The sequence below is a fragment of the Equus quagga genome, chromosome 8 (genome assembly GCF_021613505.1).
Source record: "Equus quagga isolate Etosha38 chromosome 8, UCLA_HA_Equagga_1.0, whole genome shotgun sequence".
NCBI lineage: Eukaryota > Metazoa > Chordata > Mammalia > Perissodactyla > Equidae > Equus > Equus quagga.
This window is the reverse complement of record NC_060274.1, coordinates 90832157-90857305: the sequence shown is the minus strand read 5'-3', so window position 1 is coordinate 90857305 and position 25149 is coordinate 90832157. Positions and strand designations below refer to the sequence as shown.

The 25149-nt window shown below is 40.7% G+C and overlaps 1 protein-coding gene across 1 annotated transcript in view; it reads left to right on the top strand.

The window, feature by feature from the left end:
- Positions 1 to 25149, top strand: part of AOAH (acyloxyacyl hydrolase) — a 179850-nt gene that overhangs the window by 98120 nt on the left and 56581 nt on the right. Inside the window, exon 12 of the mRNA XM_046669040.1 lies at positions 8808 to 8899. Coding sequence (XP_046524996.1) covers positions 8808 to 8899 — 92 coding nt within the window. The remainder of the gene's footprint in view (positions 1 to 8807; positions 8900 to 25149) is intronic.

Below are 25149 nucleotides of genomic sequence, written 5' to 3'. Positions count from 1 at the left end.
AAGGACTCTAGGGCCCCACCACAAACCTACCCAAACAGGATCCATATTTTAAAGAAGCTCCCATGAGGTTCTGGGACACATTGCTGAAGATAGTAGGGGGAGAGAGAGGAGGCAGTGACCCTGGCCAGAGGCTGCGGCAGTCACCCAAGGCCATCGTCTGTGCAAGTTGCAAGAATTGATGCAGTGAGGTTTTATGACAGCTTCTTGGTAGAAGATGAAAGAGGGGAGAGGAAGAAAATGAGATTATTTTTCCTGAGCGAGATAATGGGGAGGGAAAGCCCAGTTCAGGCCTGGTCATTAGGTGCCCCTGTGACAGCTGCCCCTGTTCTCACGTCTGTAGCTTGACTGTGGACTTTCAGCTTCTTCAAGTCTAACGCTGGATAATACCCCTCAAAAAAGGAAAACTACCCCAACCCTGGACAAATGGCAGCCTGGCTGCTTCAGAAATGACCCAACTTTCACAAAATCAAATGAAGGTGCCCAAAGAGTGGACATCTATGATATATACCCCTGGTTGCCTGACTCAGGCCCTTAGAGAAGTTATTTTTTCTGTTTGTGAAAGAATTTGTTTCACTGGCCCCATGAAAGAATTGACCTGTGATTATCTTTGTGTAAGACCAAGACATTTTAAACGCTTATTTTCTTACTTTTATGAATTTGGATACAGTTCTCCAATCACTGTGGAAATAATGATAGAGAGAATTGAATTCCGTAGGAAAAGTCCCACTGCACAAGGCGTTTTCGTTTGGTACGGGGCAGTTAGATAAACGCATCCCTTGACTCACTCATTGAATAAATAAATCATTTGGTGAGAGCTTAGATAATAAATAATAGACAAGGGGAAAGGAAGAGACTAAAAGGAGCTGACAAGGTAAAAAAAATAAAAGTAAAAAGAGCTGTATTCAGGCCAAATGATGAAAGATTGTTGCCTGCTATTCTGTTCTCTTTATATTTAGTGGTCATATTTTGCTAGAATTCTTTATTTGACTACTTCTTCACCACCCCATAAGTTTTTGGATGGCATAGGGTCAAAGATGAAATGCTGTACCTTTTCCCTGAAAATTACTTATTTAGCTCAAGCTTAAGTTTAAATGTGCATCGAATGGGCGTCAGCCAAGGAGCTGAGCAGTTATTGTTACTGGGCTGCTTGTCCGTAGTATGTTTTAAGCTGCTGAATTTGGGGGTAATTTCTTACATAGCAATAGATAACTGGCATACTTGCTGTTTGAGGTCTTGTTTCGGGGGGAGTTTGTTGGTCTTCCTTGTACATAATATGATGAAGTTGGCCTTGGGGTTTTGAAAATGGCGTTGCCAATGCTTAAACTCTTTTTCCCCTGCCCTTCTTTGCCTGGCTCCCTCTTACTAACTTTACAGGACCACATTGGATAACATTTCTTTCAAAATTCCTTACCTGAACCCCCATATGTGGGAGAGGTGTCCTTTCTCTTACCCTGGACTTCCCTATCAATACCACTAACAGGTAACTTTCATTGAGCACTTACAACTCTAAACTTTAGACGTGGATTATCTTTTTTAATCCTCTCAACCACCCAATGAGATAGGGGCTGTAATGAGTCCATTTTATAGATTTAAAAAACTGAGACACAGAAGAGTTAAGGAAAGTCTTCAAGGTCACCCAGCTGGGAAGCGTGTGTTTTCTGTGTCCTGCTAGACTGTGAAAGTCCTTCCACAAAGAAGCAACTCACTATACAATAGTACGATGATCAACAGAGTGCCCAGCACAGGCTGGCACTTGATGTGTTTCTTTCTCTCTCTCTTTCTCTCTCTGTCTCTTTCTCTTTCTCTCTTTCTGTCTCTCCTTGTCTCTCTGTCTCTCTGTTTCTCTGTCTCTGTGTGTGTGTGTGTGTTTAATGAATTATAGGACCACAGAGACTTCAATAGGAGCCTCATCCCACTGCACATGGGACTCTAAAGTTCACTAATGAAACTCAGACTTAAATTACACTCTTGAAGTTGTATATATCAAAGCATAAGCTTGTGCAAACAGCACTGCCTGATTTGGTTAAGCCTGAGATTACAGAGGCAGAAACTACATGGTACATTCTCTCCCCATTCTCCCTGAACTTCATCTGCGAGGCCCTACTGGAAGATGAACCTCCAGGTCAGCAGTGTGCGTTGTTCTCTGTGGCTGCCTTTCCCCAGCATATGTCTGCCAGAACAGGCCCTGGGAATATGTGAGGGGGGTGTGGACAGAGATGTCTGTGTAGGGTCACAGATTGTTTCAGTAGTTATCCCAAAAATACTCATTTTGCACTCTTCATAAATTATGCATGGCTTCCATATAAGAGAAACAGAGGAGAAAAAGATAGTGGCAACTCCTGGGTTATCTGTGGATTTCTGAACTTTTTACCTAAAGTTATGTCTGAGAGACCATTTTCTCAGCAGGTAACCAGGAAGCCTCATTTTCAATGACTGGCAAACCCAGCTTAGCCAATTTTGTGAGACTTAGAAGCTTCAGGGAAAAGCAAGGACCAGATACAAATGGGCTATTAAAAGCTGAGGTTCTTGAGAATCTCTGCCTGCTCCAAGCCTCTCCCTTCCTAGTTCCACAAGACCCTGGGTTCAAATCCCAGAGCCACTGTTTACCAGCTCTGTGACCTTGGCAAGCTGTCCAAACTCCCTCTGAGTTCTGTTCACCATGGTTTTCCTGGGCCCCACACTGTCCAAGGCAAGGGGTTCTTCCACCAAGAGAAAATACATAAACCTCCCCAGACCAGAACCATTGACAGTATGTGCCATCATAAAAGGGGCTTTTTCAATATCCATCATTAGGTTGAGGCGTGCTCATATATGTACTGCTGTTCATCTGAGGCCTGGGTATTTGTTCTTTTTTAAGAGTAATATCCACATCTGATATATGGTAGTTGCTCAGAAAGTGTTTGTGAAAGGGAGTGAGGAAGGAAGAGAGGGAGAGAGTCTAATCCTTGCCTCACAGAGCTGTTCAATGAAGTTAAACAATTTGTGTATGTTTTCTGTCCCAGTGCCTGGCACATAAAGGGAACTCAATATTAGTTCGCACCCTCCTCTGCCTTAAAATGCAAAAGTTTCTGGGAACAACCACAGTCAAGCATCACGAATGGATATACGTGATTTATAGGATTTATTCACATATCAAAGCCTAAAGGAATGGGACCAGAGCAAGAAAGTTTGTGCAAGGGACAAGGAGGGCTCTTAAAGTTTCATAATTTGGTATTCCTACAAGAAAAAGCGCTCAGGTAGTAGGGGTGGGGGTTGAGACACAGGGTGGCTGGAGAAGGCAGGAGGCAGTCTGGTGGCACTGTGGGATTGAAAGGCCTAAAGCAAGAGGAAAGCCTCACCTAAACCACCTGCAAAACAGGTGAAGCACTGGCAGGACAACAGGACTGGGAGACCCGTGGTCCCAAGCCTAAACTGATAGTCATTGTCTCCGATTTCCAGGCCTTGAGACTCTTGCTTCATTAACAAAAAACAATATAAGAGCTATTTTCTTCTTTGGGTAAAACAACAAAACCTATCTGCCTTGAGAGTTTTTCTTGGGAAATAAATAAAAACGACATTTAACTGTTGATGATATTTTTCATGTCTTTTTCCAACAACAGTTAGCTGCAGATTCCTCCAAGTGACTTAGTACTATTTGAAAATAATCAATTTAGGTCTAACCCAGTTAAGAGTATTAGAAAAGGGAATACACCATGCCAACTGTCCACAGCATTGCTGGTTTGGGAGGGCTCAAACATAAACAGTGAAATAAAGGCATCAAGAATATTCCCTCTGTCATTGGAAGTCTGGCAGAACCAGAAGAATGTATCATCGATGCCATTACTCTCTTTCTCTCACTTAAGATGGCTTTAAGAAACTCAAATATAAGTTTCTTGTTGAAGGTAGGGCTTAAAATATTCCAAATTAATATTACTAAATACTTATTAAAAATGAGGACCACTGGGCTTTCTCAATGCATGGAAATATACAATACACAATGTTAAATTAAAATATTACATGAGACTATACATTTGCCAATTATGACATAAAAACACATTTATAGTATTGATAAAATCAGGAGAAAATTTGAAGCAATGCAATATTTGACTTAATACTCATTGAATTTCTGATGCTCTCTACAAATTTGGAAAATTTTTCTTGGTAAATATTAAGTCTTTCCACATATGTACATTTAAGGTACATTTAAGATGAGTTTCCTGAGAATATAAATGCTCAAGAGGAAGAAGCAGGAGTTGATGAGGGAGACCTTAATTTGCATTTTTCCTGCCTTAAATGCCTGAAATATCTTGGGTATAATGTTGTGTGAATAAGGCTTTTAGTGTTTAATGTGATGTGACTTAAACATTCTCTTTTTGCTAGGGTCTATAAAACATTTGCTATTAATGGCTGTTACTTCTCATTTTTATCTACCAAATTCACTAAGGAAGAAAAAATATGTCAAGGCTTCCAGTTGTCTGCTCAAATCTTTTCTCTGATCTGGCAATAAACTTCACTCCTCTTAAACCTGGGACAATCTACTTAGAAAGGGACACTAGGTGATCTGTCCTAAATATGATGCTTTACATAGTGTGGGGCTTCTACTTGTCAACCTGCTTTTGTCACTGTCTTTTGGTCTTCCTAACAGTCCTGTTGAAGTAGATAGGGTAATATTCCACAGCTGTCAGAGGTACTCAAACTGAGACACTCGTAAAGCTACATCTTCCCTGATTTTGCACAGCTAAGAGTAGTAAAACCACACCGTAACGCCGTAAGTGAAGTCTAAAACATTTAACCAGGAAAACACAGATTTGCATTGTTTCAAGGTTAATCAAATAAACAGGATAAACCCATGCAGCTGACCTTCCTGGGCCTTCCAGGCCTCCAGCTGCGGGATACAGACCCACCCTGGTCCCAGCTGTGATTCAGCACCAGCCGCTGTCCACTCCAGCTGATGGGGATGATTCCAGGGCTGGTTGGGGCTTCTTGGAGAGTCCAGAATTCTCCTAGGTAGCTGAGACCCATTTTTTTAGGTTGATCCAGAGATACTGAGCTAGGAGGACACTGGGACATGGAGATCCTACTTCCTAAGACAGAGTTGCAGGCCATTTCCTCACCAGTCCTACCTCTCCCTCAACATCTCCTCTTCCCCCATCCGGGAGATACGAATTTTATCACCCACCCCTGATTGAGAGTGGGGGCTGGATGGAGTATAGAATCCATCTCTAATGTGTCATATCCAAACCATGGAGTTGTACTGTATTTGTAGAGCCACGGGTAAAAGTCAGATCTCCTGATTCCTAGAGCAAAACCTTTTCCCTACTTTGCTGGCAACTTCAGAATGACCATCCCTTCCATATTATTCCAGACTGCAGCGAGTATCAGACACACCTCCTATGCCAGAAGAGTTCTTGTCTAACTCCTTCCTGTGAAAGGGAAGGCAGGCGCATCCAGAGTCCCATACCCACTTTCCCAAATCTGGGGTTATCATTGTGCAGATGACTGAGAAAAAGGTGAGAGAGTGGTGTGGGGGAGTACTGTATCATTCTTTTAACTTTTAACATGTTTTACAGGTTGCTAACTGACTTAACAGAGCTCATAAATTCTGCCTACATCTCACAAGCCACTTGCTTACTCACTATCTCGACTTAGCACTTCTTATGAGTTTCATCCATTCTATTTGTCTTTCTTGTCTTCTCTAGAAGAATTGAATGTTCTCAAATCCTACAGCAAACACTCATTATCAACAGAAAGACCTAGGGGAAAAAAATAAGATAAAAAAAAAAAACAGAGAAGATGTTTGATTTTTAATGGCAGGAGAAATAGAAACCAAAACAGAGGGTAGCTGAGTCACAGTAGCAGAAAGTAGTGGGTGCCTCCTGCTAAGCGGTGAGGAAGTACCAGTCACTAGAACTGAAGGGTCCTCTGAGACTTGTTGGGAACCTCCTTTCCATGGGTTTGTTTCTGCTCCTTTGTATTAATTGTAAATCATTATTAATACAGATGTATCCCAAGAAGCCATCCTCCCCGACAACCCTCCTTCCACTTCCAGCCCCTACTGTGCTGGAAATCACACTTGGGATAAGAATAAGGATGAAGATTTTGGGATTGGCTTGTGGAAGAAGGAGGTGATTGAGAAAAGGGGAGTGGAGGAAACTCACCGAGCCGTGGAAAATAGTACCAGGCAGCAGGGGATAACTGCTATGTGTGAGCATATTTGTTTGTGATATGACTTCTTTTGAGGAGTAAATCAACATAGTAGAAGGGTTCATATCTTGACTCCCTGAATAATAAGAACTACAAGTAATTGTCCAGTTCAGGCCTTATCATACATTCCTAGGGCTGCCATAACAAAGTACCACAAACTGCTTGGCTTAAAACAACAGAAATTTGTTGCCTCACAATTCTGGAAGCTACAAGTTCGAGTTCAAGAGGTGGGCAGAATGGTTCCTCCTGAGGGGTCTCAGAGGAAATCTGTTCCATGCCTTCCAGCTTCTGGTGACCACTGGCAATCCTTGGTGTTCCTTGGCTTGTAGAAGCCTCACTCCAATCTCTACCTTCTTTATCACTTGACCTTCCGCCTCTGTCTGTGTTTCTGTGCCTCTCTTTCCTCTTCTAAGGACCCCAGTCATATTGGCTTAGGCACCCCCTCTACTCCAGTGCGACATCATCTTAACTAATTACATCTGCATGTTCTGAGGTGCTGAGAGTTAGGCCTTCAGCATATCTTTTTGAGTACACAATTCAACCAATAACAGTCCACAACTGAGAAATGTAAATTTTATTTTATTTATTTTGAGTCCTCACTCTCTATCATTCTGACAGTAGGAAAAGTACTTGAGTTTTGACTTTTTCCGAGTTTAGAGAATCCTGGCAGATTCCACTATATGTACATGACTCAGTGTTACCAGTGGGTATCTCTCAATAATTCTCCCTTGAGTGGAGGTGATAGAGGACTTTCATGTCTATACTGTAAATCACTATACTGTTTGAATTTTTATAACAAACATGGGCGACTTTGTAGTCAGAGGAAACAATAAAGATACATTGTCAAGTGGTTAGTGAGAGAAAGGTGTGGCTTTTCCTTCCCTGGCAGGCTCCAGCTTCAGATTCTCTTTAGGAGGCAGGCTGGGGATCATCACGGGGGAGGAAGTGAGCAGGGAACAAGGCCATACGCCATTTGAAAACTCATATTCAATGCGACAATTGCTTTGACGTGATCTATCTTTAGACATTACCTTTAATTAATTTATTTATTTTAAAATAACATTAAAGGAGGACTCGAGGTTTTCATGTTCATCCAAAGGGGTCAGGGGTTGTCAGTGTTGAGAAACACAGGGGCACATGGAGGAGATCACACTCTGCACCTGAGATAAACTGCTTCCTGCAGCCAGGCTTTGAGGCTCCCTGTCAGCCAAGGCAAAAAGGGAACATTGGCTTTCAGAGTTTTTATCCAAACGAGGATTCCCAGGTAAAATACAGGACAGCCAGTTAAATATGAATTTCAGATAAACAATGAATAGTTTTTAGTGTTAAGTGTGTTCCAAACATTGTATGAGACATACTTAAACTAAAAATTATTCCTTGTTTACCTGAAATTCAATTCTTTTCATATTTATTTTTTAACTGTGGTAAAATACACATAACATAAAATTTACCACCCTACCCATTTTTAAATGTACAGTTCAGTAGCACTAAGTATATTCACATTGTTGTGCAACCAATCTCCAGAAGTTTTTCATCTTGCAAAACTGAAACTCTACACCCATTAAACAGCAATTCCTTGTTCTCCCCTCCCCTCAGCCCCTGGCAACCACCTTCTTATTTTCTGTTTCTATGAGTTTGTCAACACTACTCATATAAGTGAAATCATCCAGTATTTTTCTTTTTTGTGACTGGCTTATTTCACTTAGCATGATGTCCTTTATCCATGTTGTAGCATGTATCATGATTTCCTTCCTTTTTAAGGCTGAATAATATTCTATTGTATGTATATACCACATTTTGTTTATTGAAACTCAAATTTATCAAGGCATCCTTTATTTTTATTTGCTAAATCTGGCAACCTTATTCCAAACACATTAGTCTAGATAAGCTTTATCTAGAAATTAGACCAAAGGAAGGGTTTATCCCAGAGGTCATTTATAAAAGGAGCGATAAGGGTACGTAAGTCGCAACATTTTTCTTTTGTGATTTGGCACAAGCCATAGAAATGCAGTTCAGATGAATCCTAATTTTGTTAACACTTCGCGTCAGCAGTTCTTGAACCAGAGTGTGTGCAAGAGTTTCAGGGGGTCTGTGAACCCCTTGAAATCATAGGCCATATTTGAGTATACATGCATTATTGTGAGGAAAGAAAATATAATTAGATTTTTAAAGGTACCTGAGACCGCTAAGGAGGTCAGGATGCACCATGTTATTGACTAAGGGCACAGCTTTGAACTTAGGGAAGGCATTTCAAGCAATTGATTTTGTGAATACCTAAACTAAAATATGGAGAAAATCGCAGTGAATTTGAAAGACTGGAAAGCTTACCCATCTACTGAAGCGTCCCTTTCAAATGAGGAATGAGTATGAGCTGTCATGCTTTTTGCGTCTTTCACAGAAGCTGAATGGAAGCCAGTTCATGAGTGCTGCTGATCTTTGTGAATTTTCTGACAAGGGTGAAAGCTAAGAGGGCTATGCTTTAAATGCCAAAGGCGTTTTAAGAGAGAGATTAAGAAAGAGAATGAGAGAGACAGACAGAGAACAATACCTAGGCAAAGGATGATCTTACTACATGTAGAAAACAAATGACAATTTTGATAAATAGCACTTTATTTTTTCTTTAGAAATCCTTCGTTAATTTACCAACAGCTATTACGGATGAGCTCAACTGGCCCCAACTCTCTGGCATTACTGGATTCCTGAACTCCACTAGTGGGTATGTATGTTTGCACATCCTCAAACATTTCAATATTTCTCTGTAAGAAAAGAACAGGAGATGGGGCTTGCTCCAAAGACATTGAAATGAGAATTGTTAGGAATTGCTTAGAGAACATGAGTAACATACAGCAAACTCACTACTAACACAGAGTCCATGATGCAGTGGGATATAATGCAAACTGTATTTTATCAGTGCTGCCAGGGAGGGAGTATTCTTGCTGCAGGGCCCCTAGAGTTGACCTCTGATAGAAAATACTCAAACACATCACTGAATTTTTCTGATTCAAGGGACGAAGAAATTTAGTAATTGTTTACTCTCAGAAAGTAATATTTACAAAGGTAATGGCTAAAATTAATTGCCAAGTCTCAAGGTCCTGGAATCATTCTGGCTTTAATGCTGTGGATTTGAAGGCAGAGACAATGCGTGGCGCATCTGAGTGACATACAAACGTAATTTGCTGTGTGTGATTGGGTGTTGGCTCAGGGCTTGGGAACAGCCATTTCTAGTTTTAGCACCTCATATTTGTAATTTATTCAAGGACATTGCATACCATGAATAATGTATTTGATTATCTTCTTTACTCGTTCATTTAAAAAATACTTATTGAATCTTACCACCTAATCAGGTAAAGTTGCTATAGATGCTATAGATTTAAAGGTAAATAAGGCTTGTCCCATCTCTGCAGTCAGTTACAATCAAGTAAGGCAGATGAGACAAATGTACAAATAATGATAATATAAGATAGATGTGCCAGAAGACAACTCTCAACCCAGAACTGCAGAGTTCATTGGAGGAAGAATTCATGGAGATGGTCAATAGCCACCTCCTTTTGGGGTGTTAGGCGAGGGGCCCAAACTCTAAAGGATTTAGGAGATTGGGGTGATTAAAGAGGTAGAGAAGAAGCTTGGAAGATAACCAACCTTCAGGAAATCATACTCATGTTTATGCAGGAATCATTTGTGAATATAAGGAGATGCGTTTTCAAGTTCAGGTGTAGATTTTCAAGTTTAATCATGTAAAAAATATTAAGCTCATCCTGTCATTATTAAAACAATACTAACAGTGTCAATAACAGAGATAGTGACAGGTCACCTTCAAGAGGCATTCTCTATATGCCAAGCACAGCACCCAGTGTTATACGTGCAGATTTTCTCATTTCATCTCCTTGCAAGGTAGGTGGTATTATTTTCTGCATTTCACGGTTGAGGAATCTAAGGGTTAATTAGATAGTTAAGAAACTTGAGTAAGGTCACACATTAATAAGAAGTGGTGGCATCTGTCATCATGGAACCTTGTGTCATATTGCACCAGAGAGTAATTTGGTAAACAAGGGCCCTCCTAGACCACAACTCCCAATGCGTATATGCTGTTTTTATTCCACCTGGCTCTACCTGGAACATGGCTCCATTTAGCCATTGTCCCTTTGTTTGAGAGTGTAACTATGCGATGGGGAAATGACTAAGAACCAATGAAGCCCTCCCCGTGTGGAGATGTGGCATGTATTGTTTCAGATGTCGATCATGTGCCTAGTATTCTTTCCTATGGTCCCCAAACTCCCAGCAGTCAGGGGCCCTTTGAGTCCCCTCCTCAGCCCCTCTTTCCTCAGCTGCAGTTGCTATTGCCTTTGTCACCTGGAACATGTCCAGAGATAGCCTGGCTAAAGCAGCTTTCCAGAAAAGTCTTGTTTATCTCCCCACTGTCAACATTGGAATTGAGAAAATAATATTTAGGTGCCCTCCACCCGGTCCAGCTATCTAAGTATAAAAATACCTGGAAATTTCTCTCAATCCAGGCTTTTATGACAATAACAAAAAGAATTAGTTATGAACACGAAGTGGACACAGTTTACTGTTTTAATGGAAGCTTAAATTTACAGATGAATCCTATAAAACTCAGCCACCTTTCTACCTAAAGCCACATTAAGTTGCCTTAGAGAAAAGACCATTCTGATGTTTAAAATGAATTGCCAAATAGTTTAAATCTTCACTGGAGTCACACAAAGAAAGAAAGAGGAATCCATCCAGCAGGCCCAGATAAACTGGTGAAAACTTGCTTCCTCATCTCTTTCCACTTACAGCTGACACTCACCAATAATTGTCCCACATCTCCTAAATCGAAAACTAGAGTCTCCCAAGAACTCCACCCAAGTTTAGCTCCTGCTCCCAAGCAGACTCTGTTCACTTGTTTTTAGTTTTTTTTTGGTGGGTTTAAGGGCAAGCCAGTGTCCCTCCTCCTTTCTGCATCTGTTCTGTCCTCAGATCAGGGGGTTACTCTCTCATCAATGTGAAATCTCACCAGCCCTCCAATCCTATAGACGTTTCCACCCATCATCCTATGAGAGCCCAGCAGGCAGGCAGATCTGCCTTAGAAGAAACGCAGTGGGCTGAGAGGAAAAGGAAAAGTTGGGAGTCTTCAGACACAAGTGGTTTATAATTCTTATAAGGGCTATGCAGAGAGATTCTGACGTAAGGATCTATGATTTCCGTCTAAGGAGGTGCACACTGCAGCTGGCCGTTCACCTCCCCTGCACGGGCTTCTCTCTCTATACATCTGGTTTCCTCTCTCAGAGTGCTCTTGTTGCCACCTGTTTCTGTGCGTGGGGCCTGTGTTCTCTGCCACTCAGCTGGAATGGGAAGAAAATATTCAACTCCTTTTGACAGAAAGAGAAATTCTCTGTCTGGAATCTGAGTTGCAATGGATCCCCCCATTAAGCAGGAACGTAGCAGCACGACACTCCTTGTGTGTCACCATTTGGTATGTTCCTCATAGCAGTAGCTCCTGTTAAACTGTCTCATATACTTTCACGTAAACTATACCTGCAGATAATCTATGCTACACCAATCTCCTCCTTAAAGGCATAGAGAGTTATAAAGTGTGTAAAAGATGATTAAAGAGAGATTAGCATATGATGGAGGTCCTTTTCTGGTTGAGTCAGGAAAAAGAAAAGAATATTGACCTAGAAGGAGCATTTATGCAAGATATGGGCAGCTTCCACAGGCATTTTGAGCAAATGTCACTTTGAGTCCAAATGCTTATCAAGATGGGCTGGAATTTATGAATTTCTCCATTCAACTGAATCTCTAGAATGTGCTTCTTATTATCTGTGACCAGCCTCAAGCTTTGGGTATTAACAGTGTTCCTCAGAAAATCTACCTCTGAAAGCAAAAAGATGCAGTTTGGGAGAGAAGATGGTTGCTTTCCTCTCCTTCTTCCATTATATACTTCGCTCCCTCAAAATCTAGTATCTCCTCTGTGAAATGGATGGAATTCTAACTGAAATTATGTGCATGCATTACAAGACAAACATAACCCCTTAGTTTTAAGAATCTTTGTGTCTTTTAGTTGAGTTGACATTAACAAAATCTGTTCTCTTGACTCTCGGGCTCCAGAAAATTCAAAAGGCAATATCTCTTAAAACTCAGACAGCAATTGAGTGGGTCAAAGGCAAAAAGAAAAAAAACCTCCGTGAGGTTGGTAGCTTAGGGGCTGGGAGCCTGGCCATAGGGAGAACTATACCTGAACGTGGGAAGAAAAAAGTATTTTTAAAAGATTAAAAATAGCACTTCGTGTTCAGATCACCTTCAAAACAATTTAATGGAACAGGAAAATCCTATTTAAGTTTAAAAAGCCAAGGCCCAGTAACACATGTAGAGGAATGGGAAACAATACCAAAACTTCAGGAAGGAAGGACTTCTTGTTTAAAAGCAATATCTAAAATTTGAGCGCCCCATGAGTCAGTGTGGTGGAGTAGGAGACTGTGTTTGCAGGTAGAAGCGTCCTGGTTCTCTGCAACCCGCAGTGGAACATTTAGCATCCCTGGACCTCATTTATATGATGGAGTTGAGTGGCTCCAGGCGATCTCTGAAGTTCTCTCCAATGTTCAAGTTTAGTGGTTGTAGGGAGACACGATGTTAAGTCCACATCCACATTATGATGCTACTTGATTTAGAAGCATAGGAGGAAACTGTTGGGGAGAGATGCCCCTGCTTCTCCCCACCAAATATGCTTTTCCCCACCCCTTAACTAGCTGTGTCTTGAGATAAGACATGGCTAATTTTATGGATCAGATCCTGAAACGTTCTAGGAACCATGGTTCACCAGGGCCAGAGTTACAGTGCAATAAAGGTCAAGCTCGTGCATAGTAAGCCCCGCATTGTGTGATATGGGTGCTTGACAAGCTATCCATTAAAATGGTACTCTGGTATTGTCCTCTATGTGTTACTGCTTCCTCCAAGAAAACCCCAGAGAGGGAAACAGGTGACTCCAAATCCTTAACAAAAATAACCACCTGAACCCAACCGCATCTTACCTGAGCCTTTATGGTTGTCATCCCCTTCTTCTTAAAGGGGAGCCAGGAGTCGGTCCAGTCAATGGAGTTCTGCAGGCTGGGGCTAAATAATAGAGAGCTTCTTCAAGGCTCGGGGGCTGGGAGGAAAAACAGGGCAGCAATTATAGCTTTTAAAAAAAAGTAAGTAAGGGGGCCAGCCCCGTGGCCGAGTGGTTAAGTTCGCACGCTCCGCTGCGGTGGCCCAGGGTTTGGATCCTGGGCACGGACATGGCACTGCTCGTCAGGTCACATTGAGGCGGCATCCCACGTGCCACAACTAGAACGACCCTCACCTAAGATATACAACTATGTTGTGGGGGGTTTGGGGCGATAAAGCAGGAAAAAAAAAAATTGGCAACAGTTGTTAGCTCAGGTGCCAATCTTTACAAAAAAAAGTAAGTAAGAAGCTGAAGTTAGCCACAAAAGATAATGAAAGCCAAAAGACCCAAAAGCAATTATCAAAGTTACCATATCAAGCTGGAGAGAGAAGAGTGAGATGAGGTCAACATAAGTGGGCACAAACTGGATGGAATTTTCTGGAGTAAATGTTGCTCCCTGTGCCTCTGGCTTAAATTTGCTATATTGGGCCAGAGATGTAGCAAACCCTTAGAAACGAATAGATAAAGCCATTGTTACAAGAGGCACAGCCATGCTATTCAAGGACATTTAAACACACGTCTTTGTTTGGTGAGAAGTGTCCTAGAATCAAAGGTTGAAAGGTTATCTATCCTCTCCCACCCAATAGACATTATAAGAGAGAACAATTTTGAAAAGCAGTGTATAACTCCAAACTGTGTCACCTGGGGCATTAAAACAGAAAATTAGAGAGAAGGGCTTTGCAGCTAAGATTTGCTAACCTAATTTCATGTTTAAAAAAAAGATATGTAAGTTCTAAACACTAATGGGCTTAATAACCTTATTAAATCCATTATTCAAAAATTACATGTGATATAATTGCAAATGATTAGCCATCTTATAATTATACTTTGCAAAGCAAATAATTATCCAGAGAACTGGTCACTTGAAGTTGGATGAGACTGACTGGAAATGTAGCCCCTAGCGCCACTTCTCAAAGGGGGGGTCCATGGGTCCCTGAGGGGGTGGAGAGTCTCTAAGATGCCTTACAGGGGTCCACAGGGTAAAAACTATTTTCACAACAATGCTAAAACAGGACTTGCTTTTGCACCATGTAGCCATTTGTACTAATTTGTGCAAAAGCAATGGTGGGTAAAACTGCTGCCATTTGAGCATGAATCAAAGGAGTGGCGCCAAACTATATTGGCAGTCACTGTGGTCTTCACCTCCACACACTCCTGGCTTTCAAAAAAGGGGAAATATCTTCTCTTTAAAATGTTGCCGGGGGCCGGCCCTGTGGCTGAGTGGTTAAGTTCGAGCGCTCTGCTTCTGCGGCCCAGGGTTTCGCTGGTTCAGATCCTAGGTGTGGACATGGCACCGCTCATCAGGCCATGCTGAGGCAGCGTCCCACAAAGCACAACCGGGAGAACCACAACTACAATATACAACTATGTACTGGGGGGCTTTGGGGAGAAGAAGGGAAAAACAAAGTTTGGCAACAGATGTTAGCTTAGGTGCCGATCTTTAAAAAAAAAATGTTGCCTATGAAGCAGAAAAGTTATTAATTGTATTAAATTAAATACATGATTTTTAAATAATTTCATCTGATGAAATGGGAAGTATGCATAAAGCACTTTTGCTGCATAACAAGATATGATGGTTGCCCTTGGGTGAGTGAGTTGAGAGCTAAATTAGTCAGTTTTTCATGGAACATCATTTTTATTGAAAAAGACTGGAAACAAACTATGGTCATTCAGAATTGGATATATAGCAGATATTTTATCTAAAATGAGTGAAGGGAGCTTGCTCTTTCAAAGAAAACAATAGCATTGCTTGGTAATCATAAAATTTGAGATTTCAAAGAAAAATTTAAATTTTGGAAAACTTATATCTTCTACTATAAATTTGACAGCTTCCTAATATTCAAAGACATTTCTAATGAGATACGTGGTACTAGCAACAAATATGTTTTTTTAATGTTAAATTATAAAATGTATCTACATGTGGAATATCTGCATAACTCATTGAACCGATATTTCCTAAGTGACCAGTGTATGATATATAAAATCATACCTGGGTAAAAGATCCATTCAAAGGACAAGATAGACCAATGCATTTTAATGTAAGAGGTGTAAAAATTTCATTGATATAATTTCAGAATCCACAATGCAGCTAATCAATCTTTAAGAAACTACAACTTGTCATGTTTTGGTATAGAATCTAAGAAGGCTATCTGAAGTTATCTAAAAAGGATATTAAAATGCTACTTCCTTTTCCAACTACACGTATGTTTAAGACCAGATTTCCTTCAAATACTTCCACCAAAACAACATATCACAACACACTGAATGCAGAAGCAGAGACGAGAACCAAGCTGTCTTCTATTAAGCCAGAAATTAAAGAGATTTGCAAAATGATAAAAGGATGCCAATTTTCTCACTAATTGAGGTGTTGGAAAAAATATATATTTTTCATAAAAAATGTTATTTATGTTAACATGTAATGAGTTTATTATCTTGAATTAATAATTAAATGTTCTTTCAAATTTCTAAGTTTTAATTTCTAATATATAAATATTGACAGCTATAACTCACATAAACACAGGCTCTCTGAGTTCCTCAGTAATTTTAAGAGTGTAAAGCAGTCCTGAGAGCAAAAAATTGAGAATTTTTCTTCCAGAGAGTGAGTGTGACAAAGAAATTTGGCTGAGGACAGACGCAGGGGGATGCCAACATTTAGAGGTTTGGAAAGAGAAGACAGAGAAGGAACAGCCCTCAAAGGAGGGAGAAAACTGGAAGGATTTAGCATCCTGGAGGCCAAGTGAAGAAAGTGTTTCCAGAGGAGAAGTGACCAGCAGCCAAATGCTGCTAGAGGCACAGAAGTTGAGAGCTGAGAAAGACCAGTTGGTGTGCAGGGCAGTGATCATGGAACACTTTGACCAGAAACGTTTCAGTGGGGTGGAGATGGAAGCTGGGTTGGAGAGCATAGTTTCAGGAGGTGATGAAGTAAATGCAGGTGAGCATAAACAACTCCTTTAACAAGTTTTACTATTAAAGGCAGCAGAGAAATGGGGTGGATAGCTGGTGGGGAACAAAGATCAGGGAGACATTGTTTTGTTTGGGGTTTTTTTTTGAGGAAGATTAGCCCTGAGCTAGCATCTGCTGCCAATCCTCCTCTTTTTGCTGAGGAAGACTGGCCCTGAGCTAACATCCATGCCTATCTTCCTCTACCTTATATGTGGGATGCCTACCCCAGCATGGTGTGCCAAGCGGTGCCATGTCTGCACCCGGGATCCAAACTGGGGAACCCCGGGCCGCCAAAGTGGAACATGCACACTTAACTGCTGAGCCAGCAGGCCGCCCCAGGGAGACAGTTTTAGATGAGAAATCCTACAGTATGCTTGTAGTGATAGGAAGATCCCAAAGAGAGAGAAAGGTGGATGAATGAAGGAAGAAGATCTTAGAGACGGCGAGAAGGAGTGGAATGCAGGTGCTTGGAGGCAGTGCCCTTGGGCAGGAAGGACCATCTGTAGATACTGTGGCTCTGAGCCAAAGGACTCTTCCTGCCATGTACTGACAAGTCTCTCCATCTGCAGTGACTTCCCCTTGACCCTACTGACTTTTAAATTTGCATTTTTTAATTATTTACTCAAAACATGAAGGTATTTTCATTTTACAAAAAATACTGAGATATGTAAAGTAAGAAGTCAAAGCTCTCCCCTGATGTCACTCCCTTTCCCAGAAGAAAGCCTTGTTATCAGTTTTGTATGGTTTTGTCCAGACCCTTTATAAGAGATTGCATGTGTATATTTGTACATAAAAAATAAACCCTTTGTTGGGATTTTCCCATAAATGACATCATACTCTGCATAGCAGACTATAAATTAATGCTTTGCCCTAACAATACTCCTTAAAGCACTTTCCATTCTTGTGCAGTTCTGTGTAGTATTTCATAGTATGGTTGTTTTATTCTCCTATTGATGGGCAGGCAACTTCATTCCAAATCCTCATTATTCCCAATAATGCTGTACTGAAAATTCTATAGTTCTCATTAAAAATAAGTGTGAAGATTTCTGTAGAAAAAAATGCCGGATCAGAATGTATACATTTTTAATTTTTTATAATCCCTCCAAAAGGGATATACCACTTCATATTCCCACAAATAGTGTATGAGAATACTTGTTTCCCCACACCCTTGCCAATATTGGATATTTTCTGTCTTCTTAATTTTTTCCAATCTAACACAAATATTATATTGTTGTTTTGATGTGTAACCCCATGATTACTAGTGAGTTTGAGCATCTTTTCATAGGCATCTACCCCCATATTTGTCTTATCTAGTTACCCTCCATTCAGGCTTCACCTCCCACCACTCACAGGTCAGTTCCTTAGACAGCCTCTTCACAGTAACCCCCATTTGATTGGGTGATTTCTCCTGTGCTCCTATTTTGTTCCTTCAATACCAATGTCACCTCACTTGTCATAACTGTCTACTCCTTGTCTCCCCACTCTACCCACCCCATACCAGACTCTAAGCCTCTCGGGGGCAGGAATCAGCCTTGACTTCGCTCCGTAGCCCAAGCCCCTGGCACATTATGTGGCCCCACAATAAGTACTCAATAGAAGAATTACTGAAGAAGTTCATAATGAGAGCACTTCACATTTGTAGAGTGCTTTATAATCTACAAACCTCCTTCCCTTGCATTTTCTCAGATTGCCTAAATCAAATCAGATTTGCAGGAATTAACATTTCCAGGAAAATGCTAGGGACAAGGGAGGAGGAGGATAAACAGCACAAATTGAATCACCAGCTGCATGACGTGATGTGGATAAAAATAAACCACTGTAACTTAAGCTCTCGGACTTTTAGGTGTGCCCTATCATAAATGTTCTACAAGAAATTAGCAAAGTTCATTAAAATGTTAAAACAACTGCAAGTCAACAAAGTGGAGAAAATAAATTTAAAGTAAAATTATCAATTCAGCAGCCAAGTAGAAAGAATAAAACAAAGCAGAGACCTGCTAACAAGCGAATTTGGTTGATAATAGGTAAATCAAGCCTCGATGTGAATTTTTGCCCAGAATAATATTTTTTTGCAATCTAGATTGGTCAAAGTAAGTGAACAACCTCCAGATTTCTCTAGTAGAATTCTTGTAGCCAACTGAACCTGAGATTTTTAGGTCATCTCAGTGCTCAAATACAGATCACAGAGATAATTCATCAATATTCCTCAAAAACTTTTCTGGGAAACACTAGTTCCAGAAGATGTTAAACGGGTATTACACACGTTTCTTAAAAAATTCCTGCATCAAGTAAGTTTTGGAAATGATGGTTTAAATATAGGGAAATAAGTTTATTCAGTGTAAGTCTTATCAGAGCTTTTAATAAGCCAAAAAGCTTTGTATATCTCCAAAGCATAATGTGAAACATTTTCTAGACTTCTTTGACCACAGAACTATGTAGAATCTGTGTGTGTGCTTTATAAGATACATCTCAAGAAACTAGTGTTTCAGAGAGCATCCTTTGAGAAATGCTGTTTAGATTATTAAAACAATCTTCTATGTCACAACTGATTTTTTCAGATTTATAAGCATCCACAGCCTTAAATCTCTCAGTTTTGTCACAGTTTAATATTTACCCTGGTACAGTAGCCTAGAATCAAACCTGAGACTGAGAAAAGCCAGGATGGAGAGAGTTTTAACTGCTCCAAGCTCAGAGAAGGGCGGAGGAAGGAGTCTTAGTGGGATGTTAACCTAGCAGGCAAGAAGCCTTGCCTGAGTACAGCAGCTCATGAATTATTGAACACAATGCCTATGAAGTCTATTTCCTTGTACTATTTTGCTGCTCCAAATTCCAAATCTATCCTGCTGTCTTGCTAATCTTTTCATGTCTGAACTCCTAGGACCTCCTCTATAGTCATCCTCACCCCTGCACACACCCCTGCATAATTAGCCCATTGCCAGTCTCTCCGAATACACAATGAGTCATGTTCTGCATGTTTATCTCTCTCAGGCTGAAATCTTGGTTGTTCTGTGATGCAGTGAATTAGGGGTTACACAGGGCTCTGGGATGTGCTAGTATCAAAGAACTAGAAGGTATTTTAAAACTTCTTTAATCCATCTCACTGGCCCCAAGCTGGCCTGACTTCCATCTACATCAGAAAGAAAACTATCCACCATTTTATTCAAACTTCCTAGCAGTAAAGGTCCCTGGATAAAGGCTATCTAGTCTCTAAATTATTCAAGTTTACCCTAATCCTCTCCCCTGGCCCAACCCTTCACATCAAATGTTACCATTTATCCTTCACCGACCCTGCTGCTAGCCTTCCGAGCCCCAGTCTTTTGTGTGACTTATTCCCTAAAATTCAACTTCATAGGGCCTCAGAATTTATACCCTAATTAATGGTGCCATTTTTTTTTTTTTTTTGAGGAAGATTAGCCCTGAGCTAACTACTGCCAATCCTCCTCTTTTTGCCGAAAAAGACTGGCCCTGAGCTAACATCCATGCCCATCTTCCTCTGCTTTATACGTGGGACGCCTACCACAGCATGGCTTTTTGCCAAGTAGTGCCATGTCCACACCCAGGATCCCAACCGGCGAACCCAGGGCCGCCGAAGCGGAATGTGGAAACTTAACCACTGCGCCACCCAGCCGGCCCCCTAGTGGTGCCTTTGGAGAGCATCCAAAATAGCCTTGGAAACTTCACCAGGACCTGATACGTCATTGTGGGTTGAATGGTATCATACTTGGTTGGTCCCAAAAACCTGACATGCTAAGCCCTTGGGAAACTTTTGTTTCCTCCATCCGAGCAGATTCTGCTTTGAGTCAGCATAGGAGGTGATACTTTTTTCAGTTTTAAGTCAACCCCTTTAATTTTTCTACATTATTCTTGAGGCTCTTTCTTGATTTTACTTTGTTTTGTTTTTTTTCAGTCATAGTGAAATGGATTGGGGGTGGGGGGTCATTAGAAGACTCTCAGAGAAAGTGGGTTTTTTGGTGTTACCTGAGCCCACGTTGGGAAAAGCAACTAGGAGGCATTCTGTCTGAGATTTGCCTATTTTGAATTTTGGTGTTAGAATCAAAATTGTGTGTCCTCACATGAAATGGCTGTACTTTCTGGACCCTGCAGTAGATGGAGCTGATAAAATCCGAAATTTAATATGATATACTTCCGAGCCGGCTTCCCATGTTGAGGACACCAATACCTTAGGCACTGGGGAAGATCTGGGAAAGAGAACTTTCAAGTCTCCTCCTCTGCACACTTCAAATTATAGGACTGAAGCAATCACCTCTTCTACTAGCCCACTGGACTGGTTTTTGATGCACCAGAGAGGAAAAAGGGAGAAACAACGATGGCACAGAGAAACTTGAGCCCAAATAGAGACAGGTGGCGGGGGGGGGGGGGGGGGGGGGGGCAAGAGAAGGATTCAAAACAGTCATCACAGTTCACCTTACTATGCATAGTATCCTCAGTTTATCCTATTAATTCAAGTTCAAGTGACCTTGTACATAGATAACTTTCTATTAAGCAATTTCCTCAATTTGTAGGCATCTCAAATATTGTATTACAGGCTTCTGAAAATATTGTATTGATTCCTCTGTCTTCTCAGGATTCCTGAGCACTCCATGAGAAATTCAATTCCTAGAACTTATAAGACAGATTATGTATTTGGGGTGGGGATGAAAGAAAACAGTATCTTTGATTATGTGAAATACTTTCCAGTGCTTAGTACAAAACCTTACCCCAAAATTGTAGATACTATTTCTGGTCAGAAAGATTAATGAAACTATTTGCCTATTGGTAAAGATTTCTATATTCTTGTAATGAAAGATGCAACTAAGTGTATCTATAGTATTGATATCCACACTATTTGTTCTCCATGAGCAGGTCATGAGCAAAACAATATTTCAGTACATAAACTCCATTTTTAGAATTATCAAAAATACATTTATGGATAAATATTGGTAAAAATTACTTTCCCAAAGGAAAACAACCCCTCTTTATTGACCGTGAAATTATTTGAGTATTGAATTCAGATCTAATGTCCATTTCCCATCTGCTTTTTCAAGATATAGGAAAGTAGTCAAGGCAGAGGGTGTAAATGATGCAGTGTATAAAGTATTCATTTCAGGCTTCTGGGTAAGATAGCAGATTGAGCAAAGCATTTACTTCTCTCCCTTGAGAAACCACACTAAAATGACAGTAAATGAATCTGTCCACAAGCACAAAGAGAACAGGAAGAGCCAACAGCCATAAAATCTTGGAAGCCAGAAAGCAGCAGGATAAGTGGTAACTGACTTAGTCTATTCAGGAAAGCTGCCTCCTAAGCTAGTAGGAGGAAATGCCAAGAAGCAACCCAGTCTACACTGCAGAACCTCCAAAAGACTTGAGAATTGGCTACATATGGTAGCTCTAAAAATGGAGATGAGGCTAAAAACGGAAATATTGGTTGAAAGATTGCTGAAGAAGCAGTTAGATCTTCAGATCTCTTCCCAACTCCACACAGGTGGGCAGCTGCCCCTCCCTTACTGTGGTGTGAGACTAGAGGTTTGTTCTCTGGAGATGCTAAAATCAAGGGCTTCTGTACTGGGAGACAACAGACCTAATGAGGAGAGGAGCACCTTGCTAAAATACATACATGCTGAATGCTGAGGATCACCCACTCGCAGCCCCAGAGTGCTGGCAGCCTGGCTGGAGACGAGAGGATCCTTCCCTGGGGAATCTGCACAGCCCAAGAGGAAAGCCCCAAAGACACTAACAGCAGGAGTTCCCTGAGAAAGGCCCAGCGAGCCCACCCCACAGTGAGGACCACAGTCAGCAAGCCACACCCAGGGGCCGACTTTCCAATCAGCTTTTGAGTTTTCAACCAGTTTACACTTTTAAATATAAGCCAACAATGCAAGATCGCCAGACATCTGAAAGAAGCCTCGAATGTGAAGGACAACACAAAGACAAAGAGAAATACAACTGCAAGAAAGCAGAGACTATGCTCTAAGGGGAAAAACGTATTTAACTCTAATTAACAGCCTACTTATAAAAATAACTAACATTAATATCTTCAAAAAGATAAGAAAGATATTACATTCATGAAATGAAAACATCATACTAAAATTAAAGAAATATTCAGAGAACAAAAAGGATCACTTGGAAATTATACTAGTGATATAAGATGATTTTCATGGAAAGGTTGAAAGATTATGTTGAGGATATCATCCAGAAAATAGAGCAAAAGATAAAGAAATGGAAAATAGGAGAGAAAAACTAGGAAATTTAGAAGACCAGTCCAGGTAACCCAATATCCAAATAAGTTCTAAGAAAGTTCTAAGATCTAAGAAAAGAAGTTCTAAGAAAAAAAGAAAGGAAGAAATCATCAGTGAAATAACTCGAGAACATCTCTCAGAACTGAGTGACATGAATTGCCAGGTTGAAAGGGTCCACAAATGTCTGACACTATGAATGAAAATAGAACCGCTCCAGGCCTGTCATCATGACATTTCAGAACACTTGGAACAGATGCCACTATAGGCTTTCAAAGGATCGAGGCACAGAACAGCTTCAGACAACAACATTGGGAGGCAAGAGCCAGTGGATGAATTCCTTCAAACTTCTGAGGGAAGATGATTTTAACCTAGAATTCTATAACCATCTGTTCTGGTTATCTAGTGTTGTATCACAAAGTACTAGAAAATTTAGTGGCTTAAAACAACAACGATTTTTATTCTCTCTCACAATTTGAGGGATCAGGAATTCAGGCAGAGCTTGGCTGGCCAATTCCTCCTCTCCACGTGACACTGACTGTGGTTATTCGATGGTATTCACCTAGCGGCTGGGCTGCAGGGTCCAAAATGGCTTCACTCCCATAACTGGTGCCTGGGAAGGGGTGACTAGAAGGTGGGTTTAGCTGGGTCCCTCTTCCTTTCTGGGTGGGGCCCCTTTTTTTTAACATCCTTTAACTTTTGAGCAGTTTTAGGTTTACCGAAGAACTGAGCAGAAATTACAGAGTTCCGATGTATCCCCTCATCTCCTCCCAGATTTCCCCTATTATTAACATCTTGCATGAGTGTGGTGCATTTGTTATGAAGGAAAAGCCAATATTGATACATTATTCTTAACTAAAGTCTATAGTATACATTAGGGTTCACTCTTTGTGTTGTATATTTTATGGGTTTTGAAAATGCGTAATGACATGTATCTACCGTTTTAGTATCATACAGATTAGTTTCACTGCCCTAAAAGCCTTCTGTACTCCACTTATTAATCCCCCCACCATGCCCCCTGCCGCCTCCTCAAACTCCTAGAAACCACTGATCTTTTTACCGACTCCATGGTTTTGACTTTTCTAGAATGCCATATAGTTAGAATCACACAGTATGTAGCCTTCTCAGATTGGCTTTTTTCACTTAGGAATATGTATTTAAGGTTCTTGTATGTCTTTTCACAGATTGATAGCTGATTTCCTTTTATTGCTGAATAACAACCCATTGTATGGATGTACCACAGTTTGTTTATCCATTCACCTATTGAAGGGCATTTTGGGTGCTTCTATGGCAGGGCCTTTATACATAGCGTCTCCAGCAAGGTAGTCAGACTTCTTTCATGATGGATCAGGGCCCCAAGAGACCAAAGTTGCCAGGTATGTCAAAAGCAAGGCCAGAACTAGCATTGGGTCACTTCCACCATACCCTATTGGTCAAAGAAGTCACAGGACAGCCAAGATTTAAGGGTAGGGGTGTCAAAGATAATGAGGCCATCTTTAACCCACCATATCAGTCAACGAGAGGCAAAGTCTGATGATCCTAGAGGCTCATTTCCTCCTTCCTATGTGTAGCTGAGCAAGAAGTTGATTCCTCATGTTTGAGACTCCTCTTGTTTAACAAAATGATTGCTTATACCAGAAATCTATTATTATTATTACACAGTGACTTATAAGTACCAGAACCCACTTTCCTTAAAAATATGTAGGGTGTCCTGGATGTGTCTAGTCTAGCTTTTTCCTCTCTAAGACATCTCTTTGAAATAATGAGAGTTAAGAGACCAAATGAACACTGCTACTTCTCTAGTTGAAGTTTTTCCTTAACAAGTCCTATTAACCCTCTTTATGTTTCTAATTATAGTGCAAACTGTGTTTCTGGGCCCATTTTACACCTCACCAGCAACACCTCACCACATTACACCTCACCAAGTCAAAAAATAAAAAGATTTTCAGATATACACATGCTAAAAAAAAGTGACTTCCCACACAGCCTTCAAAATTTATTTAAAAGTATTCCCCATCAAAAACAAGAAAAATGTGGTCTTCCAGGATATAGGAGGTCTAACAAGCCTGAAAGAGGTAAAGAGAATCCCCAGGAGGATGAAGAAGGGAGCTCCCAGGATATCTGCTGTGCACCAGGGTGAGGACAACAAGTCGAGAGGAAGCAGGTCAAGAAGTGCCTGGAGAGACTTCCACCAAAAGATGAAATTAATAAACTATCTGGTACATCGGAGCATATTGAAAGGAGATCAAACAACTGTAAAAGATTTGAGGGTGAATTGACGATAAATAGTTAGATAATTAAGCAAAGAAACCAGACACAGCTACTAACTCCAGGGAGATAAAAGAGTTGTGAAGGGAAGAAAAAGAAATCATAGATCATTTGTAACTAGCTAAATCCAGATAGTGGGAAGTGAGTAGATAATGCCAAAGACTAAAAATCAAGATGTGGCCTTGAAAGTATACTGTTTAGAGATAAGGAAGAAAATACCCAAAGACTCAGTCAATTAAGGTTGAAATTATTTGCCTCTGGGAACAGAGAAATGGGAGGGGTGGGGGATAGTATGGGATTGCTGTTTATCACTACAAGCCT